Consider the following 20,970-nt stretch of genomic DNA (forward strand, 5'->3'; position numbering starts at 1 on the left):
GTTGTTTTTAATTTTGCTACAAAATTTCTCTGTACTTAACAAAACAAATAAGGAATGAGGAAAACAAACTGTTCTCGGGTACTAAAGAAGAGTAAGCTACCATTAATCTGAAATAAAATACATTATTAGCAAGCAGACTTGTTATGGCAGCTATAATCTTTCAGAACCTTTTTCCTTCAAGTCATTTTAAAAACATCCCTTTTTAAAATAAATCTTCATTAGAGGGTTCACATGAATTTCCCTCTCAACACATGATAGCAGTTAAAACAAAATTATACCAGAAAGAGGCATTACTATTGCCTAGCAAGAACACCTCTTTTCACTAAAGAAAAAAATAATGTATTATTAAGAAAGCATTTTAAGGAAAGCTCATGTTTGAATAAGTTTCATGTTTGCATACTTTAAAGAAAACATATCAATAATCTTTATGTTACTTAACTCAGAGAAAATAAAATATCTGTTGAATAATAATGTCAGTAAAAATACTTTCATTTATGTAGACTTACTGCAATCTCTCTACAGGCCGACATGGATATCCCTGTACCTTCAATTTGCTTCAGTGCATACTCCTTTTCATCTTTTCTGTACACAAAGAAAAAAAAAATAGAGAGGAATGTTTTTAGCTCTGACTTAAGTCACACCAATCAATACAAGTATAATATAACAATTTATTTTAATTTAGTCTGGATCAAGAAGTTGAAAAGTCAATCTGGTTTTATGGATAAATTACATTTAGATATTAAAAGCAAATTTCCTTTTAACACAGACTTCAAAAATTCCAAACAAAAACTTTCATATAATGAAACTTTGTTAACCGATATTCCTTTCTCTCTGAAACCACACAGACAATTGCAAATATGTCTAAAGACAATTTCAGAGGACACTTTTCCTGAAATTCCAGGATACTGTCTACTATCATGAAAAAGCCGCAGAGTCACATCCCATGCCTGGAAAACTCTCCTAGAAATACCTAGGAATCACAAGGTTCCTACTTGATTTTACGAGCCACTGTCAATCCACTTTCAATTCTGAAATATTGCTATTTTAAACTAATTATACTCATTATATAAGCACTGGCTGCCGACAGAGCCCGACACAGCACATGAAACCGTGTGCTCTGAAGCACAAAGCCGGAGAACGTGAATGTGTTCAGCCCAGACACGGTACTGTCCTCTTAAACAGTCACAGTTTGAAGAGACTTAGAGGGAAGACCAACAGAACAAGAAAATGATGTAGTACCTCGAAGCCCCTGCAATACAACATAACCTGCTTACTGCCAACAGTAAGGTTTTGCAGGATTTGGCTGTCATGGATAGAAGTTGATAAGCACCAATACGCACCTCCTACGGCATTTCTGGTAGACTTCAGTTTCCCATTCGTCCATTCCCAAGCCATTTCATTTTGCTATGCTGAAAAATTAACTTGAATTAGTTTCAGTCTCTCTGGCTTTTAACTAGAGGTCTGTGTCCTGCCCAACTCCAGCCTCCTTACCGTTCCCATCTCTAAAATTCATAGCATGAGAAGTGGCTGAGCAGAAGAATGTGAGGAGGGGATGAGATCAACCAGAAGTTCTAACTGCCTACATGTATTAGTAACTACAGTTTTTTTCCTCAGCAATTCTCAGTAGCAGTTAAACCCATAATGCATATCTATAGTTAATATTGTGCTTGGCTTCCATTTTGCACTATGGTTTTTAAGCAAAAGTACGACAAGAAAAATTCCAGATGTATTCTGACGGCACACAAAAACTCAACATGCTGCAAGTTTTGCAAAAAGTGAATCCACCTCTGAAGCAGAGGTCCCTCAGCAGCTGTTCCAACTGGGAAACCCGAGTTCTGGTGCTGCACCTTAACTCAGAAATAGTTGTTGTTCCTCTCTCAATCTGCTTTATTTCAAGCAGGTTGTTTCAGTGTGTTTGGGATTTGGTGAAATATTGATCTCTAAGGAAGCAAGCCCAAGCCTGTTGGGCTACAGCTTTGAAGGGCCTCTTTCTCCAGATAGGTTTGGAGTAACAGAAGATTCTTCTGCAGCTGAAACTAAAGGAATGGGTTACTTTGACGTGACCTAAATTATTTTGGAACTGCCAAAGAAAGAAATACATTATTATTCTGTGCAGATTTTCTGTGGAGAAATAGGAAGGATAGCAACTTAGAACATGCCTTGCAACTACCCCCAAAATATTCACCCATTCAGATATTTAGATACAAATCTTAACAACCAACATACATGAAAAATTAATATAACATGATTGGACTCTCCTAAACCAAACTCTTATTCCTCTATGCTAATTAAAATGACATAGCCTCATATCAAGTATTTTAAACACATAACTTCTGATCATGTAATGAAGGGCGGGGAGCAGCGGGGAGCGAAAGAAACACTCAAAACTTTTCAAGGGCAAAAGAAAGCCTAAGAAGTTAATATTACTAAAATTAGGCCAAATACTGCATTAACAGCTTGTAAGACCTGTTCACCAAGTACATTTTCAGGAGTAATTTCAGAAGTGGACATGTCTGCTTCCTAAACAGAAGAATTCACCAGGATCTACTGATGCAATAATTCAGGTTCCTTCTTTGCTCCCCACTAAGCAGCCCTTTATTTTCACAAATTAGTCATTTACAAGAACTTGGCTCAAGAGGCAGACGCAGAACCAAGAAATATGTAATTTTACAGGTAATAAGCTCATATCTCACAGAAATTGCTTTTGACTTCATTAATTAGTTCAAATTTTAAAGAGTAAATAATAAGTGTCCATCCCCTGTCATACGCAGTTCTGCTATCTATGCAGAATATTTATGTAAATGGAAAGTATTAACTCCATAACTCAAATCGCTTACTGAGACTGAAGACAAAGTCACATTGTCCACAGAACCAAAACCAACTCCAGGCATTTAAAACTGGTCACGGCTTTTAAACTACGGTCACATTTGAACTACACATTACAGAAAAATCCCACGTACACGTGTCAGCTTGAATCTCAAAACAACGTAGTCACTACAGCACTGCAGCAGACACCCTTCTTTTGGCGCACGTCCTTCCCCGGGCACGCACCCCACTGGCAGAGCTGCCCTTGAACTAGTTGCACAGACACGGGCGCTGCGTTCAGACACTCAGACCTTCCCAGGCTGAAGGTCCCCGCAGAGACCAGGCTGGCGCTGGGCACACAGCGCCTTCCACAGCATCGCTTCACAGCACCAAACAGCCAGCCACCCTACGCGGGATTTTAAGATACAAATGAGAAGTTATGAAAGATTTAAAATAAATAAATAAATAAACAAACAACCCAGCAACTTAAGATACTACAGTATGTGGGAAAAGAAGGAAATCTTACGGAGCTGCAAATGACATACTTCTAGGACGTTGGGTTTTATGAACATTGAGCAAACACAGGGAAAATGAAATACCCAAAATAAATAGGTATCGAGGATACAGAACTCCAAAGATAGCATATTCTAGATCCCACAAAATGTTTTTTTTACCAACAGCTTCAGAATCATAAACGTAGCATCCTTTAAATACGTAAGTATCATTTACTTGCTTTGGCAGAAATGCAAGTCTATATGAATACTTTTCCAAAGTTAACTATTCTTATTACACAAACATAATAGCACTTTCCAAAAGATCTCCAGCAACTGGTATTTTAACTAGTAATATTTCCCATTTAACGGTAATCTCCAGATAATTTGAGAGAGAAAGAAATATATTTAAAACTTCAATACCAAGTCAGCCAACGCAATCTGATGAAATACACTATTCTGCTTACTCAATAAAATAGTATTAAATGGCCAAAGAAAAAAAAGGGTACTTTATTAGCTTTTTTCCAGTTCGTAAGAATTCAATAAATAATGTCAAATGGTGTGCGTGATAAGTATACTGTTCAACCCCCTGAAGACCAACGATCTTACAAAACACTTGAGGCAAGGGGAAGTATTTCTACTTCATGCTGAATACACAGAAGAACTCCAGTGAACTCTGAACTCATTTCAATAACTTGTACAGAATTATACTGCAGAGAAGTTTTCATAAATCCTTTCCTGACAGATACTATATCAGTACATTTTTCACTAGAGAGTGTAGCAAGCGCGATTCAATTTAAAAACTAAACCCGAAGAACAACGAACTACACAGCTCTGGTATGAGGCACAAGGCACTCATGCTAGGGACGGCCAAGCAGACGCAAGGTCTTTGTGCATAATAATTTTCATCTGGTCCATGGAAATACTGGCCTGGGAGCAGGACAACTAACCTGAGGGTCCTGCTGTGTGGGGGTTTGTCTGAGGGCAGGGAGCAAGTGCTGTAGACGGAGGTTTAGTCAAGCAGGTTCTATTCAAGAGCCAGCCCAGGCTAATGGTGGCAACGTGCTCGCTGAATCCAAGCGAAAAAAAGAGCAAAGCAGAACTGAAAGGGAACTCTATTCCTTAAAAGGCTGCCACTTAATTTTTATTAAGACTTTTCAAAAATCAATGCAGAAGAATTTGCCTGATAAAACAAGTACCGCATCACACCATCACCAGGCTTCTTTCTCCATGCTTCAAGTACCCTTACGCAAAACTAGCGATAAAGATTAAAATCAAGATTGTTTCTAGTTCCAGAAGCATTACAACTCATGCTGCTCTAGGAGGAATTCACCTTTTACAAAAATGAAACTGCTGATGCGAGATACTCCCATCCTGAAAACTTCCTGACTCTATCTCAGATTGCCATGGGCAGCATCCAAATGCAAGGCATCCAAATGAAAGGGTCCTCATGCCTACCAGCAATAATTGAGAGCATTCCTCTGTCATAAAAATCCATAGCAGCGTAAGGCTATAACTTGGTCTTTGAGATTAAGCTTTTCTCCCTCACCAATAAATATCCCATTCTGCAATCCTTTACCTTAATGTTGGCATTTTAATTTGTATGGTGCAAGGAAAAATCCTGTACTCTTGCCCCAGAAAATTTTACTCAGCTGTCTTATGTCCAACTGTAGTATTCAATGCAAAAAAAAAAAAAAAAAAAGAAAATGATTACTACTACTTCTGGGCAACACTTTCGGCTTCCATTTTTCAAATGCTTTGAAAAGAACAAAGTACGAATTACCGAATTCACAGAAGGGTACAGTTCAGAAGACTTAGAATAATTAAAACATTTCAAAGGAGTTAAACTGTTTTAACTATGGCAATTGTACTTCAGAGTGCTCCCATCATACATGAAACTACTTTACAAACAAGCCAATGGAGAACTAGAAACAACTTGCCCGAAACCGTAAAAAAAATAGGAGGATTTTAAAATAGTGCATGGTTCGAACTATTGTTTTATCCCTATTATTCAACTTTTAAAACTTTTTAACCATGGTCTCTCTTGAATTCACAGATAATTTAACTTACATCTCAACTTCAGAATCAATTATCCACATCAAGGAACTGGCTTGAAAGACTACAATCCCACCGAAGATACAACTGTGACTACCGCACCAGTTAATACAAACATTATATACTAAAAATATATTTCTTAAATTAAGCACACAATATAATAAATTAAAATAATAATTAAAGTGCGCATTTTCTTAAACAAACAAAGTGCACCACAAAAACATTCAAAGATTGAGATAGAAAAACCTAATAGAAAACAACAATTTGCCCTTGTAAGCAACACTAATGGACTTTAAACATTTTGACTTTGTAGGACAAAGCCTGGGAACACTACAGGAGTTTAGTGCCCTTGAAAAACAGTACTGCCTGGAACACGACATTCATACATATATCTTGTTACATTCTAATGACTTAGTTTAATTGCAGCCATACAGCATAAAGTTAATCACTCAGTGGGAGATCAACAATAAGAGTTAAAATTTTTTTTTTCCCCCCTCCCCCTGAGATAAGGCGAAACCATGACACCCAAGTGCACCTGGAACTTAACAAAAAAACCCTCTGTAGTATCTGGAACATGGCAGCAAAGCCACTAAATCCATCCCATTCAGCACTGATTACCTTATGCAAGCTGCTCATCAGCTCTATACATAGCACATGGCCATAGCCCTTTACAAAGGTAATAGTACCAGCAAAAGTATCTATGATTCGCTGGAAAAAGGGACCTAATCCTTCCCAAAACGTGATGAGTTCTTACACTTTACTGTTTTTATGCACATAGAAATAGCCACTAACCCAAAAGAATTACAAGATCAAAAAAATCCACACATGGTGTCACCAGGATATATGTTCTTCAACAGACTAGGAAAGTAATTTTCTTTGATCATTATCCTCAAACCATACCAAGCCTTATCCAGTCAGCAGCTCAGCCAGCTCCTTTTCATCCACACAGCAACCAGCCACAAATGACAGAGACTGGGAATCTACAGGTTGATCTTAATTTATTTCTAGAGAATGATATACATGCTGAATTTCAACGCATATATATTAGTGTATTCTGAGAGCTACATAAGAAACTCAAAATGTGAAACAGTTAGGATACTGAGCAGAAATTGAAAAGGAATCTGACCACATCAGTCCTTTAAAAGGTTTGTTTCTTCAGTTTCAAGGGCAGCTGTCTGCTGCTCTGCTAAAAAACTTCATGGCAGCTACAGGTTGTTCCTACAGCTCAGTCCCAGACAAGTTTAACAAGACATGGATATTCAAGTTGTATTTGTCTGGTTTTGGCCATGAAAATAATGAATGAAACCAGCAGACTTTTACCTCATTGCACTACAGTGAAAAGCTTACCATTTTAGTAATGTCTGTGGAGCGCGTAGCTGGCCTGCCTGCCGACACATTCCTCAGAGGTTTGCTGGGAACCTTCTCGGTGTTGCAAACAGAAGAGCAGACATGTGTAGGGCACAGGGAAGGACTTCTCATACAGAAAAAGCAGACAAGTATGTCACCTCATCTGCTCGAACCCGGGCCTGGACTCCCCCTTGGTGGCAGGGTGGGAAGCCAACCTCTCCGGCAGGCAATGACCATACAATCTTTAAAAGTTGAGCTGTCATCTTGTCTGGAACAACATCCAAAAGTAAACTCAGGGAATGGGAGCAAGGCGACAAACCTACACCAAACAGGACAGTCTTTACTATGCAGTATAAATAGAGCTAGAAGGAAAAGAAAATCTCCAAGGCTGACTCAGGTACAGACAAGGAAAAGACTTTTCAGAATGGAAACTACGCTATGCTTCATATTGTGTGAATCTTTTGTCTCACAAAGTCCTTGTAATCTCAATTTTCAAAAAGAGGCCTGAATCACAGTATAGAATCATAGAATAATTTTGGTTGGAAGAGACCCTCAAGATCATCGAGTCCAACTGTTAACCCAACACTGGCACTAAATCATGTCTCTGAGAACCTCATCTGCACGTTTCTTAAACACCTCCAGGGATGGTGGAGTCATGCTGGGCAGCCTGTTCCAATGCCTGACAACCCTTTCCCTGAAGAAATTGTTCCCAAGATCCAACTTAAACCTCCCCTGGCACAACTCAAGGCCATTTCCTCTTGTCCTATCGCTCACTACTCACGTTTTCCCTCCTTCCCGCTGCTGCCCAGTATGAGCTCACACACAACCCCAGCTCTCCAGTTAACAAACTCAGCTGAAGTGCATTCAACTGCAGCCAGGAGATAAGAATAAGAAAACATAAGAGGCACTTGGAAGATGGAGATACAATGGGAAAATGCCCAAAGAGAAAATATTTTATATTCCCTCACCAATTTGTCGGAATTTCCCACACAGAGAAATATACATCCTGCCACATCTGTTCCGTTGTCATCGAAAGACCGAAGACTTTGAATGCTTTGCTTGCCACTGAAGTCATCAGGATAAATTTTGATGTGTTTCTAAGAAAACTGTTATGGAAAACATCTTCTCCGACCTGTTGTTAAGGTCAGGGGCTCGTCCTCAGCCTCACCTGAGCCCCACTGCAGGCACCAAGAGACACAGAGGGCTCATTCCCTGTTGAAGTCCCCAACATAAGCTTTGCTGCTAAAGCAAAGTACCTCTAACATTTGTTTTCTGATGCTACTTAATCCATTTCTCAGTAAACTGGCGTAGAAAAAGGAAGAGTCTGATTCTATGAAAATAGGGGCTCTATGGGAACATAAACTGACATGTTAACATCACTGTAATGGTATAGTCCATTAAAATATTTTTCTCTATGTAAATAAACCCCGTGGTAACATCATGACACCTGTGACAGTGTTAAGCATATGACAGAATGATGTGGATTTTGCAGAGAGTTTCATATTAAAAAAAAAAAAAAATCTTCACAGCAAATACACTCATTGAAAGCAATTGATAGAGGCCTGGAAAGAAAGCAAAACTAGGAAGTTCCCCAAGGAGACACTGACATGAATCCTGCTACAGTTAAAAGGAACAACAGGGGAGTAGAGAGGAAAGAGCCTTTAAGTCGAGCAAGCATGGATGTAATACATGTAGTAAGGACTAGAAAAGGATGCTCTCAGAGAGTTTACAGATTTTTTTTCTTTTTGTTTCAGTTACTGCCTTTCTGGCTCATATCTTCTGGTGTTAGGGTCACAAACAATTAAAAAAAAAAAAAAGCAGCAGATAAGACAGACAAGGAGAAAGACACCTGAGGAATTCAGCTTTCTCTGTACTCAGAACAAGCTCCCTCCACCTGCAATAGTCACAGCCCCAAACAAGCAAATGCTGCCTCCCACCTCCTGCACATCCTGACCCTGCACTTTCCAAGTACCTTCTTATCTCCAGTATTTTTATTCTATCGTAGAATCACAGAATGGTTTGGGTTGGAAGGGACCTTCAAAGCTCATCTAGTCCAACCCACCGCCATGAGCTTAGAAACAAAGGGACAATTTTCCAAGTTCTGGATGATTTGAGTGTGTTAGTTCTATGGAAAAGACAAAAAAAAGAGAAAACCAAACAAAATAAAAATATTTCATGATGGTATGAAGGAACAGGAGGAAACAAGGTTCTCATTCAAGTCACATCTACACAGCTGTGGAAAAACTTCTGGAAAATTCTGTAAGTTAGAGGTGTGATCTCTACTCTCCAACCTGTTCTCAGGTGCCAATATCCCTACAGCCCAACTGGATGTCCCCAGCTCCAGACCAGCAGTGACACCACAGCACAGGTGACATCACTCAGGCTCCCAAGGCCTCTCTGTGTGTTGCCACGATGACCCCACACACTCCCCAAGGCCATCTGGCCCCTGACAGCCCACCTCTCTGGCCGGATTTCCTAGTGCTCTCCAGTCTCTGTCACTGCAATAAGTAGCAGACAAAGCCAGCAACATCCTCATCGATCCTCATCTGTCCTCATTCTCATCTGTGGTGTTTGCCTGCACTGTCAAGGTGGCTGCTGTAGCACACACAATGTGTTCCGGTGACACAGGGCAGTGACAGGGCAGTGACAGAGCAGTGCCACCATGGCTGCCAGCAGAACAATGTGATTTCAGGGCTTTTTTCATTTATTCAGCTCCTTTAACATACTTAAAGGCAACCAGCAATCTGTGGTTGCTTGAATCTGTGTTATACTACCAAAAAAAAAAAAAAATTCCTGTACCCAGCTATAATTTCATTAGACTGGGACTGAGGAGGAAAAGTCTCTTAATAGCAACACATGGAGACTGGAACTACTCCAACACCATTACACATAACTTAACCATATTCTCTTTCTTTTTTTCCAGTAGTTTCTAATTCAGAACATTAAAAGCAAATCTTCGTAGCATAGATAACTGTTAACAACAGTTTCAGACTATTTCACAGTCACAATGACAGACAGATTTTAAGATCTCTGTAATAAGACAGACCATGGGAAATCTTACCTTAATCTTATTAAAATTTAGCCTTTACACCCTAATAACAAAAGTTTGTATTTGTAAGGAAAGAGAGCACAACTTCAGTCACTGCCACCCCCATTTCAAATCCATTGAACATCCAGAGATCTCAACCAGCTACCACGTTGTTGCCATTGCTAAAATTTGACTGACTCCAAAATATCTTGAGTGACTGAGAACTGTGAATTTCATACAAGTAGGTTTATAACAGATTGGCATAAGCAGACTTGACAGCCTGTTTATAAAGGTAAAAACTGAAGTGTTCACATTAAACCTTGAAAGCTGTAAAATTCTTCTGCTGCTCCAGGTAATTTCTTCCAGCATTTGCTACATTAAAGCAGAGGGATGTAGCTGTACCTGATCTTATTTCTTTCTAGACAGGCTTGATTACAGACAAAGAACAGATTTAGGAAATACCCCCTTTCAGAAAGGATACTGCATGTCAGGATTTGTTGCCCTAAAATAAGGAAAAGCGGCAGCAGCAGGGAGAAAAATACCTCTGAAATACAGAGGAAATAAGCTTTTATTTATCTGTGAATTATTTACCAAGGCCACAGACACAAGGTCCTTTAGACTTTCCCAAAAGATAATCTGCCTTTTGTTTCATCAAATCACTTATAAGAAGAATGTTTGTGGCTAACTCTCAATGTCAAGAACATTAGCTATCTGGCTTTCAGTGATTTTATAAGAATAGGTCCTGAAGCCATAGTGCAAAAACATACTGTAACTATACAGTCCAGCTTGATGTGCATCACATCTCTTTTTCTGTAGTGCTAAATCTGGCTAAATAGTCCAACTGTGATAGATGGAAAATTACTATTAAAACACCAAATATCAGGAAGCCTGTATTTCTTCTAGTGCATTATTGCTAATGTAGTGTCTACATTTTTCCCCTCACTTCAACATCAGGCAATCAGGATTTCACAAAGTTACACATGTCTTTATTCCAACCACTAAGCGAGTCTTGCTACTTCCCAACAAGGAACAAGGTCTTTAGTCAGTGATCATCACATCTGTTCCCAGGGAATCCAAGTCACATTCTGCCTCCTTTGAACTTTAAAACTGCATGTCCCATAAGAAGAACAGGCTTCTCTCATGCTCTTTCTGTAGCTTAAGAGCATCATTTGGATAAAGTTTTACACTGATCTTTTTCCCCACCACTGAACTCATGCTAAAGGTAGAATAAATAGCATTCGACTTGTAACGGTCTTTTGGTTGTTCTGAACTAAAGGTCAAATTCATTTTGGTAATTTGTCTACCTCTGTTTCTCATTTGGAGCATGACAGAATTGGACAAAGGAACAAGTGGTTATCCTGTACAATGGCTGGTTTTAATCAAAAGGTATGAACATAAAGCTAACTTTGAAGTCTACAGCACCCTTGAGAACATGGCAACAAGTCGTACAGGAACTCTGTTTCAGGAACAGACACATTCAAAGACACAGGCTGAAATCCACTGGCAGCTGCACTAACAATAATGAACCAAAGCAACGAACGTGGCATTTTTGAACAAGCAAGGTGATAAATCTTAGCAGGAATCCGTGGTAACCCATGGAAATTTTAACATGGGTGAGAATTTTCTCTAAACATCTTTGAATTTGCAGAATTCACAAGTCATAAGAAGCATCTCTGTCAAAAGATTCTACTTAGGAGTCAAACAGTTAATCTCGTGCTGCTAGAATTTCACGATTGAGTGGCCTTTGTATCATCAGATCTCTTCAGGCACTCAGACCCCAGGGCATACCAAAGTGGTGGGCGATTCAAGGACAATCACACTCAGAGCAGTCCCATCCTTACCTGTGTGAATGCTTAAAGTGCTTTAGTAAAGACAGGGAAAGAAAGGGGGGACAGAAGAGGCAGAAAACCTTCTGGACACATAAAAAGCATTGACTGTTCCTGCAATTAATGCATGAGGAAACCAGATACATTGCTTCAAAACAGTGAAACATACCTCTGGATGTAGTTTGCATTCCAGCAGATCTAGCTTCTGCTTCCAAGTCAATTGCCTATAACATTTATTTTTACTTGACTGAAAAAGAAATCAATAGCATCTTCTACTTAAGCCAGCAAGGAATGAATTTAAAAAAAAAAAAAAAAAATCTAACTGCACATGAGGCCCAGTTTGTGGGAACACATGTTTAAAGCCATACTGTCTGAGACACTGTTCCCAGTTTGTATCTGTGCTCTTATTTAGACCAGAACCCTTCAGCGAGCAATCCAACACTCCCAGCAGGCACAGGAAACTGGAGCTGTTGCTCTGCCTGTTGGGAAGCCTGACCTCAGTGTGCTTTAATCTACAAGATGAATGACCCTTGAATATTTAAAAATCACCAACTTTGGAGAAAACAGATGACAACTGAGGGAAAAACAAGCAGTTATGCAGTAGCCTCATCTGAAAATACTTATTTAAAAACTGCTAATCCCAGGAAAGACTGAAGTGAACATGAATAATGCCCTTTAGAGATCCACTATTCCAGTAGTCTTGGCTCCTCCAATCTTTTTCACAACCAGAAAAGTTAGTTTTGCTTTTAAATAAAATTAAAAATAAATAAATAAAACTGACAAATTTTGCAAGGGTCAGTCAACACTATCTCTACAACATTCCTGCCCTTTCAGACAGCCCTACTAGATACACTAATATTACATACATTCTCAAAATAAAATCCATTGCTAAATGAAAGACTTGTCATCCCACGCGAAAGTCTAAGAAAATATTAATAAGAAACTCAGATACAGAAGTATCAGTTGACTTAAAGATTCTCACGCGATTTTATCAACAACAACTGATTTTGTTTTACAAGGTTTCTGTACTTTTTTTCTTCTTGAATCTGTTGAGATAGCTGAAGTTCACAAGACCTATAATAATTTCTAATATCATCACAACTAGCATTTTTATCTGTCAATCATCTAACTTATAGTCAAGTGACCCATGTAAACCAAGTCCCCAGAGCTGGGAGATCTTTTATAAACCTAAATTATTTAGGTACAGGCACTCATAAATCAAGCCAAAACAGGAAAGTTTTTGTATTTGCTATACAAGTAGAAACTGTTCTTCACTTCCTAAAGTCACACGCCAACTTAGCCAATTTATTCCAAAAGCAGTTGTTCTGGACCAGTTTCAGCATTGCTTCAGGGAAACACACTGTTATTGAAACAAATAAATCTTTTTAAAGTTCTAATACTTTGCTTCAGTAAAAAAGAATAAAAAATTGCAGGCTGCGTCAGTTCTCAAATGCCAGCAAATAAGCTCAAAAAACAACGTATTTTCAGAAGCAGAACGTAAGAGCTGCCAATCACTTCTCCTAACAATCCCTTCCTCAATCATACATGTAGACCATATCATCTCCTGAACCATACATTAAGCAGCAGCGAGCACATGCAAATAGAATCCTAATTCACAATGTAGAACCCGGCAGCTAAAAATAAAGGAGAAAGACTCGGGTCAGAATGCATCTATGCAAATCATGAGATTGATTAAGGCCACAGAGGAGGCAAACACACCATTTCAGTAGGTATTTTCAAAAGATATGGGAAAATTTAATGTTACTAAAAAATTTCTGGAGAAACTGGGTTAGAACATTCCACAGAAATTCTGGTTACTAGTGCAAATACATCTGTAGTGTTCTGAATTACAGCAATTTTATTTTTTTTTTAAGTCATGCATGATGTGAAAACACTCATCTTGAAAGTAAATTTGTGAAAGAAACTAAACCGCTCCTCCCTACAATACAACAGATTAGATTGGATGACCCAGAAATACACCGACATACTAGATTTCTATGTCAAGTAGTTCACGAGAAATATTTCACTTCTGACCTAGCCTCTCTTCTACGTCGCTTTGCACTCTCTTACCAAGTGGGGGGCTGAAAGGAATCTCTTCCTCCCCCTCAAGCTCTTGCTTCCTTTTCCTGCAGCACTATTGGAGAACTCTTAACCCACTCACTCTGTCACAGGAAACTTCTTATCCTCTTCATCTCTTCAAAATAAACCACCACTAAATCTTGAGAGGTTTTTCTTCACAGCTTATTATGGGCTAATTTATGCACAAGTCTTCCTCTGCAAGCTTGGCAAAAATCATTATCTGTTTCTCTCTCAAACACAACTTCTTCTGTGTCTCATCACCCACACTCTCCTCCTTTCTTCCTCAAGCTCCTACCACCATCACCACCACACCTCTGTAATTCCCATAGTATTGCTTGCTATTTGCTTTCTGAAAGGCTGTGGGCTTTATGTTTCTGTGCTTGGTTTCAGGGAGAGTTACGGCAGGAAGGACAAAATCGCCATGGAAGAGACCATAGGCAAGAGCCTGTGGGAAGCACTAGAAATTACTCATCACCACTTGCACTGTCCCCTTGGGCAGGAAGCAAAGCCCCAGCGTAGCTGCACCAGCAGCTCTCAGGAAGGCAGAGTTACGAAATACTAACGATCTCTTCCCCAATTTTTTTTTTTTTTATTAGAATGCATTGCAAGCAACTAGTTAGACGGGTCTGGTTTAGTTCTGCTGCTCCTTCTTGCTCAGTGCTAACAAGTATTTTCAAGATCCGCAGGTAAATCTAGTATTTAGGTTTACTTAGCTATGAAGAGATTATAGCGAGGCACGAATACCTTCAGCCTTTCTGCCTTCCTCAAGATAAGTTTCATCACACAAAAGAAAATAATGAAAGTGAGGAGCAAAACCTAACTTTTCAGATACCATCATTGGTAGAGATTTTGCTGTAGAGAAAGGTTAATCGTTCAGGATCAAATAAACCGCTTTCTGACTTGGGTCAATACTTCTGTGATTTGGCCTGTCACAGGATTACATTAATAAACAGCAACTACAGCTGAAAACTCAAATCACTTACACACAAGACAATGTCAAATAGAGGAAATAATGAGATGTAAATACGTCAATTATTAGAGACTCTCAAATATCTACAAGTACATACTTGCATTGATATATAACACTCCAGTTTCACATTCAAGAGAGTATAATTCTTGCCATAGCGAGTTGCCTGTCTCATAACAGTAAGTGTAACTGCAGCACACACGCACCCATTCTCCTGTGATTTTACCGCCAACATTACTCATTTGTAGCATTTAGTCAACCTGAGTGCAAGTTTCGTTTCCTGACACACTCGTGCTACATGACCTCAGTAATTTAAGTTCTGCAGAATAACAGTATGGGGAGAACAGTACACTACATAAATACCGATTTAAGAGAATAAGCAGATGACCTTTGCCTCTCCTACACTTAAATGTCTTCTGCCACCATAGTGATCTTAGTCTTAATTGTGACCAGCTGTCACAGTTAGCAGTATTAGCAGTATTAGCAGAAACTCCAATCACGGCAAGTCAACCCAGAAGAAAGCCTGTCTTTCCAATACAGCCATGCCTCACAGCACACTATTTTTTCTCTCTTAATCAATATTTTTGTGCTTCAATCAAACAAGATTTGTGAAATAAAAAACCTAAAACAAACAAACATGGTGAGGACCACAGCCAGCATTCCTAAATTAGATGATACACTTGCCTTGGCTTTGTTCTTCCCCTTCCTTTCTCTTCCATCAGACACATGGTGTGAATTTTGGGGTTGGCCTATGCAGGGACAGGAGTTGGACTCAATGATCCTTGAGGGTCCCTTCCAACTCAGGACATCCTATGATTTTCTGATTCCCATGCCTTAACTCTCACTTGACTCGAGTGGACTTGGATGCTGTAAGCACTTCAGATCTGCATTAAGAACCTTACTTAATGGTTCTGCAAACCTGTATCAGTCCAAGGAGGAAAACAGACTCTCCTCTTTACTTGCAGGTTTACAATACTCCAAAAAAGGGAAGGGGAGGAGGGGGAGAGAAGATTTCATTTGTCTCCCCCTTCCTATGCTTGTACTTTAAAGTGATGTTTTTGGACTCGCACCACTGTTGCCCAAATTCCAAATGGGAATTCCATATTTGGCAGCTCAGGTGAAGCCTGTTTTATACCAATTCTCTTGTTTGAAAGTTACAGATACGTTAACATCAAAGTAATCTGACAAGTTACAAATAGTGGCTTTCTTTAAAAAAAAAAAAATCTCAAGTATATTACCATATTAGCATATAAACCTACACACTTCACTCAGCTGATACGTCGCACAGTACAGGGCAGGGCAGTGCCAAACCTTTTATTCTTGCCAAAGCATAACGTGGCAGGAGAGAGTCTGCCAGGGCAGCACCAGTCACTGAGCAGGCGATGGGCCTGGCAGCTGCCCAGGGTACAACTCCTGGCCCTTCTGCTGCCACCATCTCAGAAGCTGATCACTCTGTATTTCTGTCATTCCCTCCATAATAAGATTAAAAAGCACACAGCTACTTTTTCAATGGTGTTTTGAAACATACGGATTAAAAATATTACCTACCTACTTACTTGGAAAGAAAAATAAATGTTTGTAATTTCATTTTAATAACCTCTGTTGCCCAAAGCCAGGTAGCGAGTGAAAGAAAAAATATCATAGCCACAGCATGAGAGAAAGCAGCCAGCTCAATTGTTTGTTTAAAGGCAAGCAGAAGCAGCAATAACTAGAAAGGTTTTATTCACATGAAGATTTCAGCTTTTGCAAGTGTTACATCTGCTGTCACAGCTACGGAACAGAGTGGCCTATTTTCTACTTGACTCGTGCATCCCATTATTCCTTGTGCATGCCTGACTAACCAGGAGCTGTATCTTTTCTGCTTGCTGACTCCTCCAAACATCCTCCTGCAGGTGAGGTGACACCCTGGTGAAGGATCAGAAATACTACGTACTGGCCTGGACTGACACAACTGATCTTTCCTGAAGAGTGAAGGGAAATAATACAGGCATATACAACAAACAAACAGAATTTCCAACCCTCACTTCATCACAAAAATTGCCTCCCATGTGATAAAGAGATTGATGAAGTGAAACACCTAAGTGTCACATCATGGCTTAAACTGTGATCAAAGAAGCAGCAAGGAACATAATAAGGAGATATAAGGCATGAAACTAAATCACACTTTCCTAACCATGACTGGAAAAATTGCATTCTTTCTTTTACTGGGCAGATGTGAACAAACGTCCAAAAAAGTGTTAGCAAAAATCAACATGACGTTTTGAGGCAGTACTCACACAAAAATCGTAACAGATTTTCCAGACACATGAAGAGCTAAACACTCAACACTGACAACTGAGTTGCAATCATGAGGCTTATATCATTATTTCCCTCTTCAAAACCACTGTACACTGAAATAAACCATTACACAGCTTATATGAAGACCTCTATTTTCTAGCCCTTCTGGACAACAAAGATACTAACGAAAGTGTTGTAAACCCAGGTGCTTAATTTAGCTAAGTGCATAATGCAGGCAGTACCGCTAGACCTCACCAGAACACCCAAGTACTACTAAAGTAAATGGAAGCTGCAGGTGCTCAACATCTTTAAAAATATGCTCATGCAGTGTATGCAAATGTCACACTGACATTGTTTGAGCCTGACTGCCTATTAAAAAATCTTTTACCTTCCACAGAAATCAATCGGTTCACTAGAAACATGCCCAAATGATATTCCGCTCTAGGCTGAAAAAGCAAAACTAAGCTGTTACTTTGTTGAGAAACTGCTTTTATGCCCAAGCCATTCATGGAGATCTAAGCAATTCAACCACTTTTTTTACAAGCATTTTATGGAAGAGCTTGCCAAGCTCCATATAAACACATTTTACTATTTCATAAAGTTTATATGCCAAGTTTTTGAAACATGAAGTGACAGGCTCTCAGTGGAATTTCTCCAGAGCTACAAGCTTCTTATTGCCCTCAGCCTCCCAAGACTGTAAATAGACTATAAGAAGCAAGCAGCCAGAATCTTTTCCTTCTATACAGGAATGCCTTGCAAATTTGAAATATTGAAGGTGTCTCTATGATCAGCCAAAGAAGAATTCCCTTACACAGGGTTCATATCCCCCAGTGATCAGCAAACTGTAAATACACATCGCTGCTCAGTGTCTGTGGCCAGCACTAGAAAAAGTTTCTCTCCATCAAGGTCTCCTTAAAGTTAAGAACTGATGCTAAGTATCTTCCACGCCACAGAGATATTTTATCTAGATGTTTTCATAATTAAATCATCTTAATGATTTAGGTTGTTTTCTAACTTGTCCACATCTTACTTTCACCCAAGGTCCTAAAGTTACACAAAAGCAACTGAGAGTGAACTCATCAATGCCACAAAAAGGAAAACCAAAAAAGGAGAATAATCCAGTTATAATAACCCAGAATAACCCATAAGTTCATGAAGTAAAACCCCTGAGTATATAATACAGTTGCATTTGTGCAATATTATATTGCATTTCAGTCTGACTGCCTACTGAAACACTGCACTTCCTTTCACCAGTTAGTTTTCTTATGGTTCAAGGTCTCCCTTTGATTATTCCCAGCTCCGACACATTAGCTATCTTTTTATCATGTTTACTTTTGCTTTACTACCCATTTGCCTTTATAATACTATTATTATCATAGGGATTTTGAAGACATGCCCTTTATGGTGCTTTGTAGAATCAACGTAATTCTTGCAATGGCTTTCCGTTGCCAATGATGGAAACAAAACACGGAAGTTAGAAACGGACATGAAATACCTTTTTTTTTCATAAAAAGGTAAAATCAAAGCTCTGCCTCTTTTATGCTCTTCTTACAAGCAGTAATTTTAGGATTCCTACATCAAACAGCAAAATACATTTAACCAGTACTTTGGATGGTTTTACTACAGCTTCCTCTCATATATCTCATTATATATAAAAATATATTGAAACTAAAAAACAAACTACTAAACCCACAAATATTAGAAGAGCTCAGTGGCAGCTAGAGTACTTAGAAAGGCTTTAGCATTTCCTTTTTAAGTTAGCTATGCTCTAGTATTCTCAAGGTTGCAGAGCAAGGTAGTAAAAATCGGAGCTCATTTCCCAGTATTTAATCCTCCACCTGAATTAGTATGCTTTCAGTTATTAATCACTGTGATACTACATCCTTTGAACTCAGAGTTTAAATTTTCAAGACACACATGAATGCAATTTACTTATACACAAAAATCCCTCGACTTCTCTATTAATCTAAAGCAGCAGCATTCCATTAACCACTTCCAGAACTTTTTTTTTTAAATTGCCATTTTCCCATATTCTGTCTTTTCTTTTTCAAAGTTTCAGTTGCCTATAGTGGAAGGCTATTACTCTTTGGCTGTCTCTTAGAAAGGTATCCCCTCCAATTTGCAAGTTTATTTTAACTGAACTTTACAGTACGCGTAGAACAATTCCATAAATGCAGTCTGTCTGTGTGCTCTTTACACACCTCAGCAAAAAAGTGCTTAGTGGCTCTTCTGAAAGAAAAGGTTTGTATTCGGAACCTGCACCCATGTGAGAGCCTTACTCAGGCCTCGGGACTGCTCCTCTCCAACAGCTGCAGCCCAGCGAAGCAAGCCCAAATTGCAATCTGAGCTACTCAACACTCTCTTAACCACAGTACAGTAAAAATGGCATCCATGGGACACCCATCCCATGGTGCCAGCTGTCTTTTCCCCAAGGAAGAGAAGGAAGCCTTGCTTAGCCAACATACGTGGGCTTAATGGCTAAATGACCTCTCTGGACCTAACCAGCAGGCAGTATTTGGGGACAGGGGCAGGTCTCATGCCCTGGCATAGGAAGCCGTGCTGAAGGGGACACACCTGTGCGCAGGTACTGACAGCAGCTGCCGGCTCTGCCTGCAAGCAGCCTCCCCGACACGCCGCCAAGCCGAGCCTGCCCGGCTCCGGGCTCAGCAGGGTACCGGGGGCTGGGGCCAGACCAGGGACCAACACACCTCCCGGGGCTGCCCGGGCGCATCGGCCCGAACGGGAGAAGCCCGGGGTGGGGGGCGGCCGGTAGCCAGGTGCTCCCCGCATCGAACTTGCTCGTTTTCCAGTCCCCTCCAAGTTCTCGGAGCAGAATGTCAAAGCACGAAGGCGGTCACGCAAAAGATGAGAGCGATGACCCGAAACCCGGTACGAAAACCAGAGGCGATCCCGACGGCACAGCCCGCTGACACAGCGCCCCTCGCCCGCCGCGCCGGCGGGGGCAGCGGGGGGGGCAGAGCGGGACGCGGCACCGCGGCCTCGGCCACCGCGGGCGGAGCGCTGCCGCGTCCCACGGCCGCCAGCACGGCGGGCACACGCCGGGGACCGCGACAGGAGCGCGGCGGGCGCAGCCGCGGGCGGGATCGTCTGGCCCCTCACCCGACGCCAGGGCTCGGCGGGCAGCCGGGCACCGGCCCGCGCTCCCGCACGCACCGCGCCGCAGGGCCGCGAGCCGGCGCCGCCGCGGGGCCGGGACACCGGGGCCCGCTGCCGGCGCGGGGCGGGGGCTGCCTGGGCGGGCGCCGCGCTCCGGCCCCCCCCACGCTGCCAGAAACTTTCCGGGGGGGGGGGAGGGCTCGAGCCGGGGTGGGGGGAAGGGGGCTCCGCCGGCCGTTGGCGGCGCGGCCCGTCGGCGCGGCGCGGCCCTTACCCGTCCTTGCGGCGGGCCTTGTAGACGTGCCCGTAGGTGCCTCTGCCCACTTTGCAGCCCTCGTACTCGAACAGGTCCTCCACCCGCTCGCGCTCGGCCGCCAGCTTCGACTTGAACTCGTAGTCCATGTCTCGCCCATGGGCGGGGAGGGACGGGCAGGGGACGCGGCGGCCGGATCAGCACCCCCGGCTGGCTGAGCCCCCTCCCGGTGCCGCCATTTCCGGGGCTCGGCGGCGGGCGAGCGGGGGGTGGGGGGCGGTTTGTTTTTGTTTTGGTTTGGGGCTTTTTGGCGGGGGGAGGGGGTGCGCTCCGCCGCCACCCGCTTCAACTGGGCTCCTCGCTGTGCGGCGCGGGGGATGCCGGGAGTCGTAGTGCGGCTGCGGGCGCCGACTCCGGCGCAGCGGTGGGGACGCGGCGGCGGCAGAACTACAACTCCCGGCATGCTCCGGGCCGCCCGCGCTTTGCGGAGTCGGCGCACTTGGCTCCCCAGGGACACAGAGCGTTTCAGCGGCCGCTGGGAACTTGCTGACTCTTCACATTGCGCGGCAGAGGCGGGAACGGCGAGCGCAGCGCGGCCCGGCTTGGCGCCTCTCTTTGCACAAACCCACGCCCCGCCGCCGCCGCGCCTCACAGCGTACAGCGGGCCACACAGCACTGAATAGTGCGGCAACTTGTTTATCTCGCGAGCTGCCACTCAAGGCCTG

At 41.8% G+C, this 20,970-nt stretch overlaps 1 protein-coding gene across 1 annotated transcript in view; it reads right to left on the reverse strand.

Moving 5' to 3' along the window:
- CDK19 (cyclin dependent kinase 19) overlaps positions 1 to 20,601 on the reverse strand; it is a 126,426-nt gene extending 105,825 nt beyond the window's left edge. Inside the window, exons 1-2 of the mRNA XM_065632254.1 lie at positions 20,267 to 20,601; positions 507 to 582 (exon numbers count right to left, since the gene is read on the reverse strand). Of these exons, the coding sequence (XP_065488326.1) occupies positions 507 to 582; positions 20,267 to 20,394 (204 nt within the window). The 5' untranslated portion in view covers positions 20,395 to 20,601. The remainder of the gene's footprint in view (positions 1 to 506; positions 583 to 20,266) is intronic.
- Positions 20,602 to 20,970: the final 369 nt, after the last annotated feature.

This window comes from Caloenas nicobarica, chromosome 3 (assembly GCF_036013445.1).
Source record: "Caloenas nicobarica isolate bCalNic1 chromosome 3, bCalNic1.hap1, whole genome shotgun sequence".
Taxonomy (NCBI): Eukaryota; Metazoa; Chordata; class Aves; order Columbiformes; family Columbidae; genus Caloenas; species Caloenas nicobarica.